General features: G+C 36.0%; 1 protein-coding gene across 2 annotated transcripts in view; it reads right to left on the bottom strand.

Moving 5' to 3' along the window:
• Positions 1–18,755, bottom strand: part of LOC306882813 (CUB and sushi domain-containing protein 1-like) — a gene marked incomplete at its 3' end in the record, with an annotated part of 412,841 nt that overhangs the window by 130,423 nt on the left and 263,663 nt on the right. For both annotated transcript variants that reach the window (XM_079437723.1, XM_079437724.1), the window contains exons 27-29: positions 17,416–17,554; positions 15,077–15,264; positions 7,040–7,234 (exon numbers count right to left, since the gene is read on the bottom strand). In XM_079437723.1, the coding sequence (XP_079293849.1) occupies positions 7,040–7,234; positions 15,077–15,264; positions 17,416–17,554 (522 nt within the window). The remainder of the gene's footprint in view (positions 1–7,039; positions 7,235–15,076; positions 15,265–17,415; positions 17,555–18,755) is intronic.

Raw genomic sequence — 18,755 nt, 5'->3', positions numbered from 1 at the left:
ACAAAGTCTGACAACAATGTGATTTTCTGGATTTTTATATATATATATATATATATATATATATATATATATATATATATATATATATATATATATTCTGTCTCTCACAGTTGAGGTGTACCTACGATGAAAATTACAGATCTCTCCATTCTTTGTAAGTGGGAAAACTTGAAAAATCGGCAGTGTATCAAATACTTATTTGCCCCACTGTATATATATATACATATATATATATATATATTTTTTTTTTTTTTTTGAGCAAAATGTTCTGTCTAGAAGATGTCCTGGCTTCCAAATTGGCATCCACACTGATTCCTTTCATTGGCAAAAAACAAAAAAAAAACTTTTCTATAAATGTATCGGTTGTTCATTTTCCCTGCTTTAGCTAGAACATGACATGATGGCAGCACAAATGGATTTATAAATGCCAATCACATTTTTTATTATTCTATTTCTTATTGTGGTATTCTAATGTCAGGGAAAAAAAAGAAATACAGACATAACCACAATGTTGGACATAGCATTCATCTTGCAGGACACGGGGAAATCATCCTAGACAGTTGCTATAATGTTCTAGGTGGCTACTAGTGTATTTACAGATTAGCAACATACAGAGATATGCATTTTGTTAATGCATGATGTGGATGTGTTATGAAGATAGATTTGAAGTTTGAAGGGGTGTGTTCTCAGTGGTTGCATGAATGTTGATATATGGTTGCTTGGGTGTTGCTAGGAAAAGGTAGGCGGCTGCTAGGGTGCTCTAGGCAGTTGTCGTAGCATTTCTAGATGGTCGCTAGTGTATTGCTAAGGATGTTCTGGGTGCTTGATAGGGTATTTACAACAAATTGTTGTATAAAGTGATTTGCAGCGACTGGAAATCATTCATTTTCAATGAGTGACAGCAATGGTTGCTGTTGCTCATAGAAAATAAATGACTTCCCGTCGCTGCAGATCATTGTGTTATGTGGGCATGTGCAGTGATGCGGTAAACTTGAGAGCAGTTGCAAATGAGCAGCAGTTTGAACAGAGATTTGAAGTTTTGCCAGGTGGTTACTAAAAGCTTTTGTGGTTGCTGGGCAGTTTTTAGGATGTTCTGAGTGGTTTCTACAATGTTGATACATGGCTTGGTATGCTGTCTGTGTTAATGGCACCTTGTTGTAAGATGAATTTATAACCAAATTAGCCACAATATTCAATAATCAAATATGTAAAGGGTTGCTGTAAACATTACAGGTGTTTTTATCTCTTTGGAAATCTGAGTAGTTTTGCAGGTGCAGATTCTGTTAAAGTGCCTTTAAGGCAGGTCATTTCATTTGGTGGCCATCTTGTTTATGTCCCTAGACAGCATTTTTATGTGGGTAATCACATTAAAATAAATAAAAAAAAAACAAGAAAGAAGAGAGGAAAGAGAAGGATTCTTTTTCTTTCTGTGGTTTTCCTCATGATCAAGATCAAGGAAATCATTTACACTGACATGTATTAAACAGCAATCCTGTTAGCTTTATTATTATTATTTTTTTTCAGAGCCTCTGGCTTTTCATATATCATAGGGATAAATCTATTATACATTTCTTGGTTAGGGCTGATTATATGTTTATTGCTATAGAAAGACACATTCATTTAAGGGTTCTACAATGGGTTGTGTTTATAATAATTTACAATTTGAAGTTTATATATTTCATATTTTCTCCTTCTATTCTATTAAATGCTGGATTCTGAACAGATTTTAATCACACACTTACCAACTTTACAATAGACACAGAGGAAAAGCTGGCCATCATACATAAAATGACTGAGAATAATATATTGCTAGACTTTAAAGTTGTTCCGATCACAACAAACTCATGCAGAAACATGTGCCTTACTGCTAGAAGACATGTGACAAATGAAAACAATATGTATTCTAAAATCGTTTCAGAATATCAAACAATTTTTATATACTTCGACTTGATGGAGTCATAATCTGAAGCTAAAAATCGGAGTCTGTGACCACCATACACTGATTTTTCTATGAAATCTATCAAATCAAATATGCAGATTTTATAAGTAAGAGGGGATAATGTTTCTGTTTGTACTTTATATATGACTGAAGTACAGAACTTTTTTTATATTATTGTTGTTGTTGTTTTCTTTCAACTGTCTGTATTGTAAAAATAATGACCAATTAATGAGATCAAGTGTGGAATCTCGAAGTATATATAGATGTGATATTAAATAGGTTTTATCTTTTCACTTTTTTCTGGCACTTTTGTATTTTTATGGCCTTCAAATAAAGACTTTTGAATATTTTTTTTTTTTTCCCATGAAGGATATTATGTGTGCAAGCCATACAAGTACAGCTCCTACTTGTCAAAATTAAGTTTCAAAAATCTAATTCAAATCAGCAATTTTGATCTGTCAAAAATGGTATGATCAGAAATACAGTAGATGTCTAAATCATGTTGTAAGAAAAACCAAAAAAACTAAACAGGTGACACCTGAAAAAGGTGAAAGACTTGGGATGTTTGTTGTTATGTTGGGTTGTTGATATGAGTATTACATTTATTTGTTTTCCTACAAGTGGTTGGTCTCCTGCTGTCTGTGATTGAACATGGGCCTGTTTATTACAGTCATGTGTCTGTGCGCAGCACATGTGCATTGTACGTATACATCTGCACGTATGGCTTAACTGATGAGAGAGCATCACACCCCATTAACTCCTAAATTATCTTGTTAAAGTCATTATCCTGGCCTAAGGCTCCTGTATTTTAGCTATGCTTTGAACAGTATGCGCACTGTGTAATGCTGGAGGTCGACACAATGGATAAAAGCAGTGATGGCTTGCTACCTCTCCTTGCTGAAGGTGACATAAATAACAGATTTCGGAGACTAGAAATAAACTGAAGTGACAGACAATAGGATGAAATGGCCCATGAAACAGCAACATTTGCTTCACATCTCCCTTGGATTTCAAAACGATTTTCAATTGTGCCTACTGCACTCTTTTCAAGCCATCACCCACCCTGCAAAGAGAAACCCAGATACGTCCGCTCATCCGCTGCCGCCCCCCAATCAAATCTGACTCATTCTCACTGGACTACTTGGAAGCATCCACTTTGGCTAAAAGGTCATAAGTACTCAGCAAGCCATTTACCTCATTAGCTTTAAGCATGGGCTATTGATAAAAGGAAGCGGCAGTGTATAAAAGCATCGCAAATGGCTCACAGTCTCTCGTCTAGTTCGTCTAACCTCACACCTCTGCACCGAAGAGCTCTGACTGAGGACAGCTAAAAGGATTAACCTCCACAAACTACTTTCTGTGAATCAATGTGCCATGATGACCACCACAAAATGCTTCTGTATGCCATTGATTAGTGAACGACTTCTGACTGACAAACAAGAAGCATATTGAGACATATAGTGGGGTACAAATATCACAGATAATGTTGGAACTTTGAGAATCAACATGTAATTTAATAGGATAGTTCACCCAAAAATGAAAATTCAGTCATTTACTCACCGTCATGTCATTCCAAACACAAATTAAGATATTTTGGGAACACTTTAGAATAGGGAACACATATTCACTAAGAGTTTTCCCTGATCAAACTCCTAATTTGCTGCTTATTAATAGTAAGGTAGTTGTTAAGTTTAGGTATGGGATAGGATTCAGGGATATATAAAAAAGTTAATGCAGAATAAGGCATTGCTATGTGCTATATACTGTAAGTACTAACAAACCGCTAATATGCTAGTAATAGGCATACTAATAAGCAACTAGTTAATTGTGAGAATTGGTCGTCAAAATAAAGTTTTACCAATATTTTTAATTGAACCTGAGAGGTTTCTGTCTCTCCATTGAAAGTCCAGGTAACCAAAATTTAGAAGATCCAAAAAGGTCATAAAGGCATCCTAAAACTAATTCATATTTAGCAGTGTAATCCAAGTCTTGTGAAGAGATACAATTACTTAATATGAACCAATATAATTTAGGCTTTTATTCAGATATAAACAATCAACACATATAGCACATCACATATAGCAAACATAAAATGGATTTATTTAATCCTTTTATAATCCTTTATAATCTTCATGAATCTTCTATATTTTAGTTGTCTAGACTTTCCATGGAGGGACAGAAACCACTCAGATTTCTTAAAAAAAAAATATAGCTTAATTTGTGTTTCAAAGACGAAAAAAAGTCTTATGGGTTTGGAACGAAATGAGAGTGAGTAAATGACAGAATTTTCAATTTTTCATGAACACTCATGAAGACTTTTTAAGACTTGAAGTAAAAAGATTGATGGACAGCAAAGGTAATCTAAATGTAATATATATTACCAAAAAAAAAAGAAAGTTGAATTTCCAGCTGAAAAGAATGCTTGTGACCCAATTACAGTATGTTGCTTTACTAGACTGTGCACCAATACTTCTTTATTTACACCAGAAAGATGATCCTGTAAACCAGTTTCACTGGCTATGTTTACCGTTGAACTGGATTGCTGTTTCGTTCACACAGGACCAAACCAGCACCATCACAACTACAGAAGTCAAGTTCAAGGCACACTTTGAATGTTGGATTGACAGCCATGCCTAGAAGTTTTAAACAGTCTGAAGTCTGCATGTTATATGAGCCTTTGAATACTTTGTCAGTTTGAAGAGGGATCTGAAGTTTGATGTGCCGCAGGCCTTGTCATGTGCTGGTGAAGGTGTTCTGAGTAGTTGTTAGACAGTTGCTAGAGTGTTTCCAGTTTGTACAAAACTGTAGTAAATAATCTTGGGGTTTCAGGACTGTCTACAGAAGCAGCGAAATTGCACGGTTTAACTGCAATCCATTATTAAAAAAAAAAAAAAAACTGTTTATCCATGCTACCATAAACTATTATTAAAAAAAAAAATCCATGCTAGCGTTATTTAAAGAGGCTGATATCGACTGAGCCAGGCTGTCCAACCTCTCCAGGATCCAGTTGTCTCTGGTAGACATACTCACTTAACTAATAGAGGAGCCGGGGGGGATTCTTAGCAGGCAGAAAACTAATGGATTGTGCGAACGTGGGCTTGCGTACACTCTGTACGGATGATTAAGATCAAATAAAGCATCTCTCATGACACAATCAGATGATTATGTTAGCTCAACAATGACCTGTATAGGAATATGTCTCTACCCCACAGTTACAGCTCATGCATAAAGATGGGCGAAGCAACGTGCTGGAAATTCCATCAGTGAGGACAAACAAAATGTTCCTGAAGTGCGGAAATGAGGCTGTCTCGCAAAGGGCATCAGCAGCTTTCCATCTCCATCAAAATAGGTTAAATAATCAGCGGATGCTACTGAGGTGCGAAAACCCTTGTTTGACCTTCGGATTGGGGTCAATGATGTTCATTGCACGTTTATATCGATAACCTGGTGTTGTAACACGCTGGGTTCAGAGGGAGCACACATTTCTTCTGTCATGATTTGAGCTATTACTACAAAAACACTGGGAATTACATAAGAGTGAAGTGTGTGATTTCTGCGCTGCTAGCGGCACGGAACAAAATTAATATGTGTTTGTGCATTTATGAATAGTCAGATTATTGAACCACATCGATTTGCACTTCACTGGATATGATAATTTGTTGAAATATCTTTGAAGTGTATAGGGACCAATTCTCACTATAAACTAGTTTCTTTTTAGCATGCCTATTATTAATATATTGGCTATGTACAGTATTTGTACTTAAAAAGCACATATTAATCTCTAATTTTGCATGATGATATTTTCGATCCCTTAACCCTACCCACACCTAAAAAAACTGTATGGGGTACCTTAACAACTACCTTACTAAGTAATAATAAGCAGCAAAATAGGAATTTACTGAGGCAAAAGTCATATTTACTACTAGTTAGTTAATAGTGAGAATGGGTCCCTAAAAAAATTAACACTATCTATAGTTCTATTTTTTTTTTTTCATCTGACTATCTTGGTTCTGAAGCAGAAAACAGAAGCATATATAGTGTTTTTTCATGAATTTGATAAATAAATACAAAATACAATATATACTAATAATTTGGATTACTTTTGCAAATCTTCAAATCACTTATTAACGCTGATTGATACAGTATGTCTATGCTTTGCCTGAATATTTGACCAAAACGTAGGTTTGAAAAAAAAAATAAAGAAATGTAAGACAGACAGAGGGGGAAGCTGAAGAATCGAGAAAGGTCTCGGGTTGACAGGAAATGTGTGAATGAGTGGCACTTGTCACCACCCAGGCTCTCTCATCTGTCACTGAGGGACAAAGACCTAGGCGCTATTCTTTTGAAGGCCTCTGTCTGCATCTGTCTCTCTCTGTGTAAGCCAATGGGAGCACCAGACGGTTTCTCCAAACCCAATGAATATTGGCTGGGTACTGGCAGTGTGACAGAGTAGAACTTTGCATGTAACAAAGGCCTAATCAATTAACTCTCAAGATTGCAAACAACAAAGTGAATACTGTCTCTGATAAGCAGGCTGCTGCTAATTTCTTTAGACGAAGAAGTGCTTAATCAAATTAACATGCATCAATACTTTGAATTTAAAACTGCTGGAAAAAAGGCTAAATCAAGGTTCTAAAATCAATAAACTACCAACCAATCTGTGAAAAAAAAAAACAATGATTAAAACTTTCCATTCCATTACATAGTATGAATAACGAATCATGGTAATGTAATGGGACAAATATTTATGTACTAAATATTCATATCACAATGTCTATTTTTAAATAATCCAATGAATTAAATACTTGACAAACAAATGGCACTTAATCTCATTCATTTTAATTTAGAATTTGATGGATGCAAGCCAAAATATAAGTCTGCTATCAGTGTAAAAACACATTGAGTAAAAAAAATAAAAATAATAACCATTTAAGCGTTTGTAAAATAATCAGGTTACACACACCTGTTATCAACTTGTCTGTTGAATTGTATATTAATGTGACAAGTTGCCTCAATAATAAACAACAATAAACAATAAACATCCAAACTCCTATTTAACCCTTAATGCCTCTGTAGAGAAATTGCATTTTCAGGTCCTACCTTTACACATAGGCAGAGCTTTGTCCCATACAGGTTTCCCATCAGCCCCCATGATGCAGGTGAGAGTGGGTGGTTCTGCAATGGTGTACCCAGAATCACACTGATATGTTACAGTTGATCCCAACTTGTAGTCCATTCCAAGTCTAGTTCCGTTCATTATGTTCCCAGGGTCAAAGCATGCTTCTCGTGGCTTTTCTGTAAAGAAATAAGAATAAGAATAAAAAAGTTTGAAAATTGCACGGATAATGTGAAGCACAAAAATTTTTCTTCAATTAATGGATGCCCCATTTTTCGGCATAGTCTACGTAATTTTAGACAAATGGATTTTGAACGTTCACTTTGATGTTCACAGATGTGTTCGGGGAAATGTTAGAATGTTGCAGACCATATTCTTTCTCAAGCAGTTACAGGTTTCAGCTTGTCTCACCGTCAATCTTTAGTATAAACCTGGCTTAAAAAAATGCTACCTTCCAACGTCCTTCAAAGTTTTAAGAACATGCTGTTGAGAAAAGCTGATTGCAGTCATTTTATCACATGATTTTTAATTGATTGACAGCCCTTGTACCTGTAATTCAACTGACCCTGAACAAAATTAATCAGATGCGCAATCGTATCCTGCACTTGTGTTCCCTGCCAGCCATTCCCAGGGCTGAGACAGATAACAGACAGAAGAAAAAAAGAGAGGTAGCATAAGAGGAAAAAGCAAGATCAACAGTGAGTGTGAAGAGGGAGCAGACAGTTGCTTGAGGGCATCATGCATTAAAGCGAACTAAAGGTCTCTGTCCTTCTGGCACCCGACACGGGAGAAGGACAGTTGGAGAAAGCTCCGGAGGTGGTGCTTGGAGAGGCTGCCAAACAACTTGACAGTTAACAGCTATCTGCCTGCGCTTTAGGGACCTGCGAAAGTGGGAAGGAGGTGGAGAAGATTCTATCTGCAAAATTGCAAGTGTGCAAAACAATCTTCCTCGTTTCTGCTACAACACAGGAACAGCGAGTGCACCTGGAGTGCACCACACAGACTAAAAGGAATAGGCCCCAAAAATGAATATCCTGTCATCATTTATAGCATATATGCTGCCTTCAGGAGTTGGAAGCTTAATATTCAAACAGAATCTTCACAGTCCCGCTCACCCTGATATGCATATCTTCATGAGATCACCCACTTTCACTGCCAACATATATATATTTATTAACCCCTTATTACTAAGCCCAAATTAAATGTGAGATTTTCTTTTTTGTTTCCTGATTTTGGATGGAATTCAAATGAAATGTGTCATGATTGCCAGCCTGAAATGTACAGTTCACTCAAAACGGACAATTCTGCTAAACAAGTTATAATTAATCATTCATGTTTATAAAATAAAATAAAATATGATTTTTTGCTCAAGAGTTTGGTTAGGAAGATTATGGATCCATAAACTATAAATGAATCATAAATGAACCGTGTTTGTACATGTTTTTAAGCGCCACTAAAATATATTAATATATTTCTCTATTTATCAAACTGTTTTTCCTCCAGGTAAAAAAGTCTTTGGACTGTAATATTGTCATATCCATTTCTTTCGCCTAGTAAAGGCATTAATAATTGTGTTTACTGGTGTGTGATGAACAATAGCAGATAAAAGATTGGCTTTATATAAAGAAACACAGTGAGCAAATAAGGACACTGAATTAATTAAAAGAAAATGCAACAACAAAGAGAAAAAGACTATCATTTCATTGTCTTATATGACACGTTCTAATTAAGGCTTCGATGGAGAAAGTGAGATACATATTTAGGCCTCTGAATAGAGTGTTGTTGTTGCGATCTAAAGCCAAGTAAAAACAGCAAACAATGATATACTCACCTTCAGATCTGAGCTTGGGAACAATTGCACAGACAACACCAATGATTCATCAAGGAGAAAGTAGCATCCTTTCAATGTATCCTACTCTGAACTTGTGCAGTTTTAATATTAACAAGGTCATATCAAATATCAAAGGTCAACTTACAATGTTAGTCAAGGCTACTTTCTACCTAAAATGATTTTAATTATTTAAAAAATTGCTTTCCTTGACCATTTTCATCCTCTCCCACCTGTAAAAATTAAACAGACCGTTTTTATAGTGTTAATTTTGTTATATTGCATAGTTTTTCAATTACTGTGTTCTTTGCAGAACCTTCGCAAAGTACTCAGGAAATTGTGATGATTCACAATCACTGTTGAAATGCCAAACAAACCTGTTATTGATTTATTTGTTGTTTCTAACATTGTGATTCTAATGATAAGTTGAGTAACAGGTGCTGTGCATGTCCAGAAACTACGGTGGCCGAGAGAGTTCAATGCGCTGCAAATAGAAAAAGCACCAGCAAATAAAAAAAAAACATCTTCATCAGTTTGACAGCAGGTGCTGCAAATGCTCACAACGCAAACAAATAAAGAAATGCGTTGCAAATGCTCACAAAACAGCCAAATAAAGAATATTATTTGCAGCATGTTTCTTTGTTTGGTTGTGTTGTGAGTATTTGCTGTGCATGTGTTGTCAAATTGATGAAGTTGTTTTCTTAATCTGCAGGTGTTTTTTTATTTACAGGGTGTTTCTTTATTGTTTGTGTTGTGAGCATTTGCAGCGCGTGTTATCAAATTCATGAAGTTGTTTTCTTAATCTGCAGGTGTTTTTTGGGGGGGGGTTTTGCAGTGTGTTTCTTCATTTGTTTATGTTGTGAACATTTGCAGCGCATGTGTTGTCAAATTGATTAAGTTGTTTTCTTAATTTGTAGGCGTTTTTTCTATTTTTTCTATTCTTACGGTGGCTCTCTCGGCCACCGTAAGAAACAACTCTAATGTCCCACTAATGATATAGACTTTAAAACTTCTTAAAAACAGTTTTAGCAGAGATTACATACTTCACCTTTAAATTGAAGTCAGAAAATGAAAAGTAATGAAATATTATCAATATTATAATAAATACTGCAAAATTAGGTACTCCACCAGGATTTCAACCACTGCAGATGTGCAGTAAAGAATTTGAATATTTCCATCACCTGTGTGTTGTGATCGTGTTCTCTGATGAGCTTTCACGGCAAAAATCAAACTCCCATGCGTTACTCAGTTTCCCGATAAACACGGGGCAAACCTAATGGCACGACATGAAAGTGAAATCCTGAAGCATTGTGGGATGTTGAGAACATCAACAAAGCAATATAACACATTGGCAAGCAAGCTTTTAAATGCTCTGGGTATTCATGTGGAGCAAAGACAAAAGGTTGAAGTCAGAGTTCATCTACGCTGTGCAATAGGCTGCCATTAAAATAATTACAATTAAAATATTCAACAATCCATGAACTGCACTTTTACTCAACCATAATCATCATATAAAAAGGGCCGCTGGGAGTGGAAATGATTTCAGGGAAGTGCAGAGCACGTTAGGGACGGTGCATTGTCATTGTCCCATGCCCTGATTTTCGAAATACAAACTCACATTCTTTTTAAAAGAGCATTTACAAAGAGTAGATTGGCGAAAAAAATGCTCTTCCCGTGGGGAATATTGCCAGGTATTCACTGAGAAAGGTTAATAGTGTTACTGAAGAGAAACACAACATATAACTCAATACCACTTAAGAGCTTTTTTGACTAATCACAGGAAAGTTGCACCCTTGCGAATCATTTAACATATGCTCTTTCACTAATGCATGAATTTAGTACTCCAGGGGTGCGTTTCCCATGCAACAATGTCACTCACTGATTAACTACCACGGTACAATGCATCATTGAGGAAGCTAGTCACGACTGTTTCCCAAACATGGTAACATTAATGATGCCACATGCATACGGTGGAGTAATAACTCCTGCTAATTAACTGATGTGAGATCTAGATGCCACGAACATGGCAGCTGAGACTACTTCACTGTTTGTGCCCTGTCATTTTGCTTTAGTTAATGTTCGATTTATAATGGGTTCTCTCTTACATCATACTCTGGAGTTTACTTTTGCGTACTCAAATTCAAAAAATGTGATGATTGTAGATATGCTAAAATTTATAGATGGAAACATATATATATATATAGTCATGGCCAAAAATATCGGCACCCTTGCAATTCTGTCAGAAAATGCAACCCTTCTCTCAGAAAATTGTTGCAGTTGCAAATGTTTTGGCACTAACGTTTTTGGGGTTTTTTTTTGCATTGGAACAACACAAAAAAAAGAGGATAAACGTCAAATCTGATACAATTCCACACAGACGCCAAAAAATGCACTGGACAAAATTATTGGCACCCTTAACTTATAACTGCAAAAATAAATGAAATCAATCGCTTCCTGTAACCATGAATGAGTCTCTTACACCTCTCTACTAGAATTTTGGACCACTGTTTTTTTTGCAGACTGCTCCAGGTCATTCAGATTTGAAGGATGCCTTCTCTCAACTGCTGTTTTGAGATCTCTCCACAGGTGTTCTATGGGATTCAGATCTGGACTCATTGCTGGCCATTTCAGAACACTCCAACACTTTGTTTGTAACTATTTCTGAGTGCTTTTTGAAATGTGTTTTGGGTCATTGTCCTGCTGGAAAACACATGACCTCTGGTGAAGACGTAGCTTTCTGACACTGGCCACTACGTTACGCCCCAAAATTTTGGTAATCATCAGATTTCATGATACCGTTCACACAGTCAAGGCATCTAGTGCCAGAAGCAGCAAAGCAACCCCAAAACATCTATGAACCTCCACCATGTTTGACTGTAGGGACTGTGTTCTTTTCTTTGAAGGTCTCATTTCTTTTTCTGTAAACAGTGCCATGATGTCCTTTACCAAAAAACTCTACTTTTGTCTCATCTGTCCACAGTACGTTCTCCCAGAAGGACTGTGGTTTTGTCACATAAGTTTTGGCAAACTCCAGTCTTGCTTTTTTATGCCTTTGTGTCAGCAGTGGTGTCCTCCTGGGTCTCCTACCCTTTTCATTCAGATGGCGACGGATAGTGCGAGCTGACACTGTTGTACCAGGGTGTCTGCACATCAGCTTGAATTTGATTGGAAGTTAATCGGGGTTCTTTATCCACCATTCGAACAATCCTTCGTTGTAATTTTTCATTAATTGTGCTCTTCTGTCCACGTCCAGAGGTTAGCTACACTGCCATGGGCTGTAAACCTCTTGATGATATTGCGCACAGTGGACACAGGAACATTAAGATCTCTGGAGATGGACTTGTAGCCTTGAGATTGTCCATGTTTTTCCACATTTTTTTCTCTCAAATCCACAGACAATTCTTTAAACGTCTTTCTTTTCTCCATGCTCAGTGTGACACACAACACAAAGATTGGGTCAACTTTTCTCAATTTTAACTGGTTGCAAGTGTGATTACTATATTGCCCACACCTGTTACTTGCCACAGGTGTGTCTAAATACAAATTACAGGAGCATCACATGCTTGAAAAGCAATTATTTCTTACAATTTTGACAAGGTGCCAAATGATTTTGTCCAGTCCATTTTTGAGTTCTGTGTGAAATTTTATCAAGTTTGATTTTTCTTTTTCTTCTGTTTTTTTTGTGTTGTTGCAGTGCAAACAAAAACAATAAGCATGTGAATACCAAAACATTTGCAATTGGAACAATTTTCTACGAGAAGTGTTGCATTTTCTGACAGAATTACAAGGGTGCCGATATTGTTGGCCATGACTATATATATATATATTTAACTGGAATCAAAGATAAAGAATGTATTGCATGATAGCTTGCTTATTTTGGCCAAGAGCATGATCTCTTAAAGTTATCATGTCATACAAACAAAAAATTATGCTTGAAACCACAGTTTGCAGTGCTGTTTGTGAATGTTCATTTGAACTATTGTTTTGGGAAACACAGAATCGTTTAACTATGTTGGTACCAATTTTAGGAAATGAACCCAGTACAATGGCACAACTAAATCCAAAATCTGGCGGTATTGTTAAAAGGGGTCATTGGATGCCCATTTTCCACAAGTTGGTATAATTCTTTAGGGTCTTAATGAAAAGTCTATAACATACTTTGGTTAAAATTTCTCAATGGTAGTGTAAAACAACACTCTTTTTACCCTGTCAAAAACAGCTCTTTTAACAGCAAGCCATTACAGTGCATTTCCCTTTAAATTCTAATGAGCTCTGCTATCCCCGCCCCTCTTCCTCCGTGGGGTGACGCGCAGTTCTCTGAGAGACTGTAAACTTTAAACGCATTCATCGTGAAACTTGCTAACTAGCACATTATTAGGAAAGGTGATTTGCAAAATTCATAAAAATAAAAAAAAACTTATACTCACTTTTTCTGGAGGTGAAGCTGAATCACAAATTATGTGTGCGAACATAGACACATTTACGTACATTGGGGGCACATTCCCTTCAAAAACAAACATAATCCACTGTGTCTTCAGTGGATCAGATGTCGGAAGTAAATGATGACTGCTATGTTCATTATTACATCCAACAACAAAACACCTCAATCGCTTAGGAGACATTCTTGTATACAACTGCTCCGGCATCGAAACAATGGTGGACTGATGACAGATCACTCAGAGCAGGACTAAGGTAAGACGGCTGTGTCAATAAACAATTGTGAGAGGGGCCTGGTTCCATGTGACATCACACAGCTAAGAATCTGAGAACAGCTTGATTTGAAAAAGGGGATCTTATTTATCTGGATTTAGAAAAATAAATAAATAAATAAAACACTGGGTGGATTTTTATCATTATAGGGTGGTTGTGTACACACACTGCCAACACACATTTCAGTTCAAACAACATGTAAAAGTGAGTTTTGCATCCGATGACCCTTTAAAAATCCCATGAAACGGCTATACGAACATACAGTAGTTGTCCTAGCTGTGGCTGTGTTGATGTAGTTCTTACTGAAATCAGAATTCGGGACAATCCTTACGTTTTCTTTCTATCTGTGATTAATATTTGCTACTTGTTATTGCTACTCAGGGGACATTCTCATGGAGTGCATTTTATTGGATCAAATTTTGGATGAGCCCCTGAGAGCAAGACAAGTCGTCAATATTTTGTGTTCAGTTTACTGGAAGAGAAAGACTTATTTAGAAGTCAAATTTAGGAAAATACCAGCATACACTAAAATCTAATAGACATGGACTAACAGCCACAAAGCCCTCCAATTGTAATTCAGTGGGTCTTTAATATCAGCATCTCAAATATATAAAAATCCAGTGTGTGCTTTTAACATGTCAGAGCTCTCTCAGCCTCTCATCTACTTAGGGTGAGGAGAAAATAGTTTCAAAACTCTAGAATCCTTATCTAGTCATCAGGGTCAGTGGTTAATGGGTGTTACAGTATTGATGAATTCTTACTTGAACTCATAAGTTATAAAAGGCATGCTCAACATTAGCTATTGTCATGCTGAATCTAATTCCATCCAAGACACAGTTCTTAGATAATTCAGATATTTTACCAGCCTTTACAGTCCACATAAAAGACAAAAATCCATTGTTACTCATTTAAGAGGAAAGCAAATCTAATTACTGCAGGGTCCATCAGCTTTAACTGACATAGCAGTCAAAACTATCTGACGTTCTTGGCTTTTATAGGCAAGAGAATAATGCAGTTTAAGCGAAACCCATCAAGAACATCTCTAGGTCATATTTAACTCCAAATATTAAAAAAAAAAGAAAAGAAATTGGAAGTTGCCTATTTTAAGGATCGCTAAGATTGTTTGCACTTTAATGGCAATTAAGCATATTTCCTCCTCATTTTATCATTCTGATTATCTCAAAATGAATGTGTATTAATATAATGTGTGATTAATAATGAAAAAAAAAAACATTCATGGACAAGAAAAGGTCAAGGAGAATTCAAGGACAATGTGTGTTTAAATGTTACAATGCAAAAAATCTGTCCTGGGCAGCACTAAGTCTTGTTTTGTTTTGTTTTAACGTGGCCTGGGCATGTTTTCATGACACTCGCCCCTTAAATATAATCTGAAAGTGAACACTGACCCAGTGGTTGTGCTTCACTTGTTTTCCCAGCCCTGCACTCAAGGGAACAAACCATACACCTGCAAGGTGAAACTTGCCTTTATATTCGATAGCAAAACCAGACATCCCCAGGGAGGCATCACTGCGGAAGGCCAGAAAAAGGCTGTTTCCACTGCTTTCGATGCGCTCAGGAACCTGGTTGCCCTGCAGACTGATGATCAGGGGTCCGTTGGAGTCCTCACCCTCATAGATATGGAGGAAGTCATAGCTGGGCTCCATATTAAAACTGCACAACAAATGGAGAAAGATTTAGAGATTGTTTTAAGGTCTCAATGATGTAGTAAAATCATTGATTTTATATAAATTTGACAACACCCTTCCAAATACAAACATATGTTAAATTTTGGATGTCAGTCTTCTGCATTGGAAGGTCATGTGCAAGTGTCACAACCAGGAAGCTTAAGATGCTTAACCAACAAGGCGTGCTTAGACTTAACTATATGGCATTTTTCATGAATTAAAATGTTTCAGTAAAAAACATGTATATAAATATTGCTTTTTAATATTTTGTATTAATATATTAAATATTTAGAGATACTATTTTTTTATTATTTATTGGATAAATGCTTTTAATAAACAAGGATGTTAATCCAGGAAAGTGTTCAACCCATGCATTCTTGCTTAACCTGCTTCTTCAGAAAGCCCACTATTTTTCCAGAAGTAAATCCTTCTTTCTAGTTGGTCTGTTTTGTAATTATAATGGAAGTCCATGAAGTCCTGATCATTTTGACTGAGTGAAACATAAGTAATCAGAGTTATAATCATTCTAAAGATTCAAGCATGTGAGTTGATGATTGTGATTGTGGATTTGTGTGCAAGGGCTGAGATACATGACACTCATAATAAACTGCAGTGATTTGAATTCATAATATGTTTAAACATTGAGGCATTTCCACAAAAATAAGAAAAAAAGCTTAGCTTTTCTGTTTCAGGTTTTCGTCTTCTAAACCTGCTCCATGCAGTCTGGCTCCATTTTGAAGACTTTAGGGTAACGCTAACACTTTATTTTAGGGTCTCTTAACTAGTTGCTAATTAGCATGCATATTAATAGAATTTAGAATATTAACAACGACCTTACTAACTATTAATAAGCAGCAAATTAGGAGTTTATTGAGGGAAAAGTCATAGTTAATAGTTACCTATTCTAAAGTGTTAACGAAATATTAACTCTCAATGTAATCTGGCAATGATATATTGATTTGTATAGAAATGCCACATTACTGTATGTACCTGACACACTCTTCTGAGTGTTCGTTTATTAAAGGGGTCGTGAACTACATTATTATTATTAATAATAATAATTATTTGTTTGTTTTAATGTTTCCTTTACATAAATACTCTGAATTTAACCATTATTTAAATGTTCTGTTTAATATATATTTTGCAAGCCTTTGGTATGTTTTTACTAGTACACCTGGTGAGATTTGATGAAAGGGTTGATTACAGCATAACATTTAGATCTACTCCCAGGTTGCCGTGCTGACCATTGTATCACAGTCATGACTGTTGAGTGTGTGAACACAATGATCTTGCCATTGTAACTTGAAATGTGCACTCTCACAAGTGCTTTCATTATAAACAACACAATCAACACAATGCAAACACAATTTGAATATGAGATTCAATGAGTAGTGTAGACAGCGGCATTGATTATAATGGGATTTTTGGCGAGAGTACAGAACTCAGTCAGCGCTGGAGTGAAGCGACAGACAGCTGCAGTGATTATAAAGGGAGTATTATTTGTCAATTTCAGTATGATTAGGCAATAGAATTAAAATAGTTACCTATATGTTGTGACATTACTGTCAGTTCTATATATTTCTTTAAAAAGTCTATTTGCAAAGTCTGTGTCGATTTGTTTCTGGTTTAGCAAAAATGCACTGAAATCACCAATCAATTTTCTAACATTAGTATCCTTTGAATGGTAATGTTATTTTTAGTCCAGTGATGCCTTTTGACATTTTTATCCTGTTGGTTCATGGATAGGCCAAAGAGACAATGATGAAGAAGCAGGCATTGTTCTGTGTCTGTGCAGGGAGTCTTGTATTAATCTCTGTTGTGTAATAAAAGCAGGAATTACAAAATGACTTGTTTTAGCAGCTTGGTTTTAATTAAAGCAATTTTTGGACTAATGAGGAAGATCTGAGTTCTAAATCTTACAGTATATTTATGTAGGACAATAAACTTGTCAATTCTCAATTTCTCATTTCGCAACCCCATTTCACAAATCAGGCTAAATATGTTCAAATACACTTCAATTTATAGAAACTGGAGTTTAAAAATGCACTTGTGAATAGCAAATAACCCTGTAAGAGATGTTACACCCTTTCGGGTGTCATGAGAGTGAGAGGCACTCAGCGCTGTATGAGCACATTACCTTTTGAAGATTAAAGCGATCACAAAGTCAGGGTTAACTTTTATCCGCCAGTCACACTCTTTTCCTGGTGGGTAGGGTTGGGGATAGTTGGGTGATAGAATTACCCCAGCAGGCCCCGTCACATTGCCCCCACAGGTAGCTGTCATAACAAGGAGAGTGAGGACGAGAGATTATTTAATGTGATCCTTCAACACGGTAAAAATAAACAATGTTGCAGCAGTCGATTACTCTGAGCTCATTATCAGTTAATATAGCAGGACAACTACAACCCACAACATTATATGATAATAATCAATAAATGAAACTAAGATGAATTGTAAGGGAGATTGGGTAGGACTTTATTACCCAACTATCTAAGAGAATTGTAGATGTGAAGGAGAAACAACCATTGATATACTGACTACACTGCCTGAAAACAATAAAAATAAAAATTGTACTTGATGTTTGGCACTGAGCAGCACTGTTATAGGACCTGCCAATTTTTGCTGGCTTTAGTTCAGGAAGTATTTCTCTAAGCATCTAAAACAATTTTTCTAAGCCATGAACCAAATCAATGAGCTCTGAGATCACAAGATTAAAAATGTGGTACGGAGCAAACACTGCTATAAAAACTGTGTACTTAATGTATTTTATGATAGAATGGACTATGTCCCATGACGTAAAAAAAGTCAATAGACTATAAAATTACTGACCAGATCATTGACCAATATGTAAAATACGATAGATTAGAAATGTATGACAAAATATTAAAGGTACAGAATTATAAGTAATGTTCAGTAATTTTACTTTTTTTGTTTAATGGAGGTACAAAAGTATTTATCATCCTCTAGCAACTTTTGAGCTTGTGCTAAGTCTGCCTTGAATAGTTTAAATATTATCATTAAAAATCTATTTCTCTACGGAGAAGATGAATGGGATTTTTGCTTCCTGAGCCCGAGAGGACTTTGTAAAATTTCATGGCAATTGGCAAAGAATGACATCAAAAAAAGTTAATAGGGACACTGGAGTAAAAGCTATTCTTTAACATGCTTAGAAGGTGCAGAGCATACAGCCTGACTGAAAAAAAAAAAAACAAGAAAGAGAAAAGAAGCAGAAAAATACTGGAGGTCTGAGAGAAGGTCATGGTAATAATATAAAAGCAACTTTGTAATGCAGTGGGTGAGACAGCTCTACTTTTCCCTATAACGCTGAGCTAATATGTATCTCTCTTAAATCTCTACTACAAGCTCACCTGATACATGAACGCTAATTTTTAACTGTTTTATAATGCTATGACTATATGATTGGTAGTGGTAGGTCAACTGAGTAGAGTTACAAAAAAGTACTGTGGTGTTACAATG

The sequence above is a fragment of the Barbus barbus genome, assembly GCF_936440315.1.
Source record: "Barbus barbus genome assembly, chromosome: 16".
Lineage (NCBI taxonomy): Eukaryota > Metazoa > Chordata > Actinopteri > Cypriniformes > Cyprinidae > Barbus > Barbus barbus.
This window is presented reverse-complemented; position numbering and strand designations above follow the sequence as displayed.